At 33.7% G+C, this 2,857-nt stretch overlaps 1 protein-coding gene across 1 annotated transcript; it reads left to right on the top strand.

Moving 5' to 3' along the window:
• Positions 1 to 230: 230 nt before the first annotated feature.
• LOC108693989 (zinc finger protein 536-like) lies at positions 231 to 749 on the top strand. The gene has a single exon (XM_018203235.1). It carries the CDS (start codon positions 231 to 233, stop codon positions 747 to 749), a length of 519 nt encoding a protein of 172 aa, XP_018058724.1.
• Positions 750 to 2,857: the final 2,108 nt, after the last annotated feature.

Raw genomic sequence — 2,857 nt, forward strand, 5'->3', positions numbered from 1 at the left:
CAGATAAACTATTAGTCTTGATAGATTAGTGGAATAACTTGGCCACATCATCACAAGCATCTTGATTAAGGCGAACGACAATAATAACGACGAATTCGGAATCTCGTCCTGTAACTATGCGAGACGTGTAAGCGGGCGAGCGAGCCAGCAAGCTAACTATATTTTTTTTCAAAAATTTAATCTCTTTACCACCTTCGCGCCTCCGCCGGCGCTGGGTCCCTGTTGCAGGCATGGGCGCGCTATTATCCTTGCTGCGTTCCGACCTTAAGCAGCAACCGCAACAGCCGTCAACGAAGAAGGGGTACCGTGCGTCAGCATCAACGATGTTAACGCGGGCCAACATCGCCATGGCAAACAGACGTGCCAGCAACAGCAATGTCGTCGGTGGCGACAACAGCTACGACGACAGCAGCGGCGGTGACAACAGCGGTGGCCGTGCTGTGTCCACTCGCGAGGTCGTGTTTCCGGATTCGTTCGAAGTGCTGCCGCAACCGCATGACCTCAGCGTTGTCTTCATGACTGGTGTGTCGCACGAACAACAGCGGAAGTTCCGCTGCCGTTTTTGTGGTAAAGGCTACCGTTGGAAGAGCACGATGCGTCGCCACGAGATGGTCGAGTGCGGCGGCAAGCCGCCGGCCTTCCAATGTCCAGAATGTCCGTATAAAGCGCGGCAGCGCGGAAATCTGACCGTGCATTTTAAACGGCATCATCAAAAGATAGGCTACGACGAAGGTTCCTCTGCATCTTAAGCGTCTTTATCACAGAGCAGAGGGAAGGGGAATACTTTCTGAGTATTAAACAAATGTATGAGGTCTAAGCTTTTAAGGGGATCTTGAAAACCTCTCGAATTCGCAGCTTTTCTCTTTCACCCTCTTTGAGCCAATTCTATACTCAGTATTCACAATTTGTTTCTTCTTTATTTCAATTTATCTTAAATAATGTCTTAAGATGTTAGTGTGCTCTGTGATTGGTTTAGAACATTTAGAGTCCGACCGAAACTTTTGCCGAAACCGGAACACTCGGCTACAATCAATTTCAATCAAAACCGAAATCAAAATTAAAAATAGAGAGACTTTTAAAAAGCCTAAATGTATAGACATGCCTATATATCATATTAATTTTCTTCATAAATATCATAATTTATTGAAATAATAATTATATTTCAGCCAAAATCGAAAACTGAAATTTCAGTTGTGTGTCAATTTTGACCAAAGAATATAAATACTTTTTCTTCATAAATATCATTATTGAAACAATAATTATATATATTTAAGTTAATATTTATGAAGAAGAGCTATATGGTTTCAGTCGAAACTGACACGTAGTGAATATTTTCAGTCGAACTCTAATAACATCTTAAGACTATACTTAAGATTGTTTTAAATATAAATCTATTTTTATCTATCAATATTAATCTATTTTTTCCTTTAATTTTAAAATGTCATGTCTTTTTTTAAATCAAGTTAAAAGCAAAATAATATTTAAATTACTAAAGACGTCTTAAAATAAGAACGGACTATGAATACTGACCTTACTTTAAAATAAGATAGTTTGATCAATGATTTTTAAATGATATTTTATTTCTATTTTATTATATATCTATTTTATTATATTCTAATATTTAATAATTTGATTGTTATCCGATATTATTAACTCTTCGTCAGTCATATTGATTATTAAGCTTCCATCAGCAAATTGGGTCTTTCAATTTTAATTACAAATTTTTATATTCCGGATTGTATAAAAAGCTGAAAAAAATTCTTGTATACTTATGGAAACTTTAATAATGAGTTTTTATCATAATAGAAGTTGAATTGTATTTTACTTATTTTTTATAGATTTAAATTTATTTACCAGAATTCATAATCTAAGTATTGACTTTGTCTTTACAGACCAACTTTATCGGTGGAGAATTAATACGCGTACAGAGGGTTAAAGTTAAAAAGCTGCGTACATTAAATCCGATCCAACATAAAAATGTTTAGTTCTTCACTTTACAGAACATGTTATGGAATATGAGTTGACATAGATCTGTTAATGTTTAAAGCTACTATTGTAAAATGAGAGATTTGAGATGTAGGTATATTATGTTTTCTAATGTTTGCACGAATATGTACAAATCATGAAAATGATTCCGAAAATTTTACAAATTTGAACAAATATTTTCCAGAGATATCTTTTAATCGCATTTCAAACCACTACAGGATTCAACGATTTTTCGTTTACATACCTCGCATTTTTATGTGAATTCAAAATTTGCATTGTTACAATTTACATTTACAAATAATTTAATTTTTATTTAATGCAATTTATTTAACACGAAACGTTGCCGATCTTAAATCTTAATTTTTTGTAAAACTGGGAATGGAGAGCCGTACTCAGAAACGCGCGGAGAGATTACGGGCCAAAGCGTTTCAATTTATTTGTAAGATATTGGGTTACTTAAGGAATTTAGGAAAGCCTTATTGGTTTAATTTTATTTCCTGGGGATTGGTGATAAATTTTAGTTAATAGCTCGCATAACTCTGCTGCTTGGATTTGTAAGCTCACGTGATCACATTTTTACTGTGCACTGCGCAAATAATAATTTGTCATCTAAAATCTATCACTATGCGCTACAATATCATCGTAGTTGTTTTGCACAAGACTTACAGTGCAAAGGAAAAATGAATAGTATTAATATTTTTACCTATTTATTAAGATTTGCGCAAGATTTATGCGTATTCTTAAAAACTTCTATTTTGAAAAATATCGCAATTAGTTCTAATATATTTTGTTCTAATATATTTTCTAATATATTTTTTATGAACATATACATTTTAAAAATTATATGATGTGTGTATATATATATATATAT

The sequence above is a fragment of the Atta colombica genome, unplaced genomic scaffold, assembly GCF_001594045.1.
Source record: "Atta colombica isolate Treedump-2 unplaced genomic scaffold, Acol1.0 scaffold112, whole genome shotgun sequence".
Taxonomy (NCBI): Eukaryota; Metazoa; Arthropoda; class Insecta; order Hymenoptera; family Formicidae; genus Atta; species Atta colombica.

Excerpts from the sequence above, each read along its gene's own strand:
- LOC108693989 (XM_018203235.1), top strand. The coding sequence starts at position 231 with ATGGGCGCGCTATTATCCTTGCTGCGTTCCGACCTTAAGCAGCAACCG.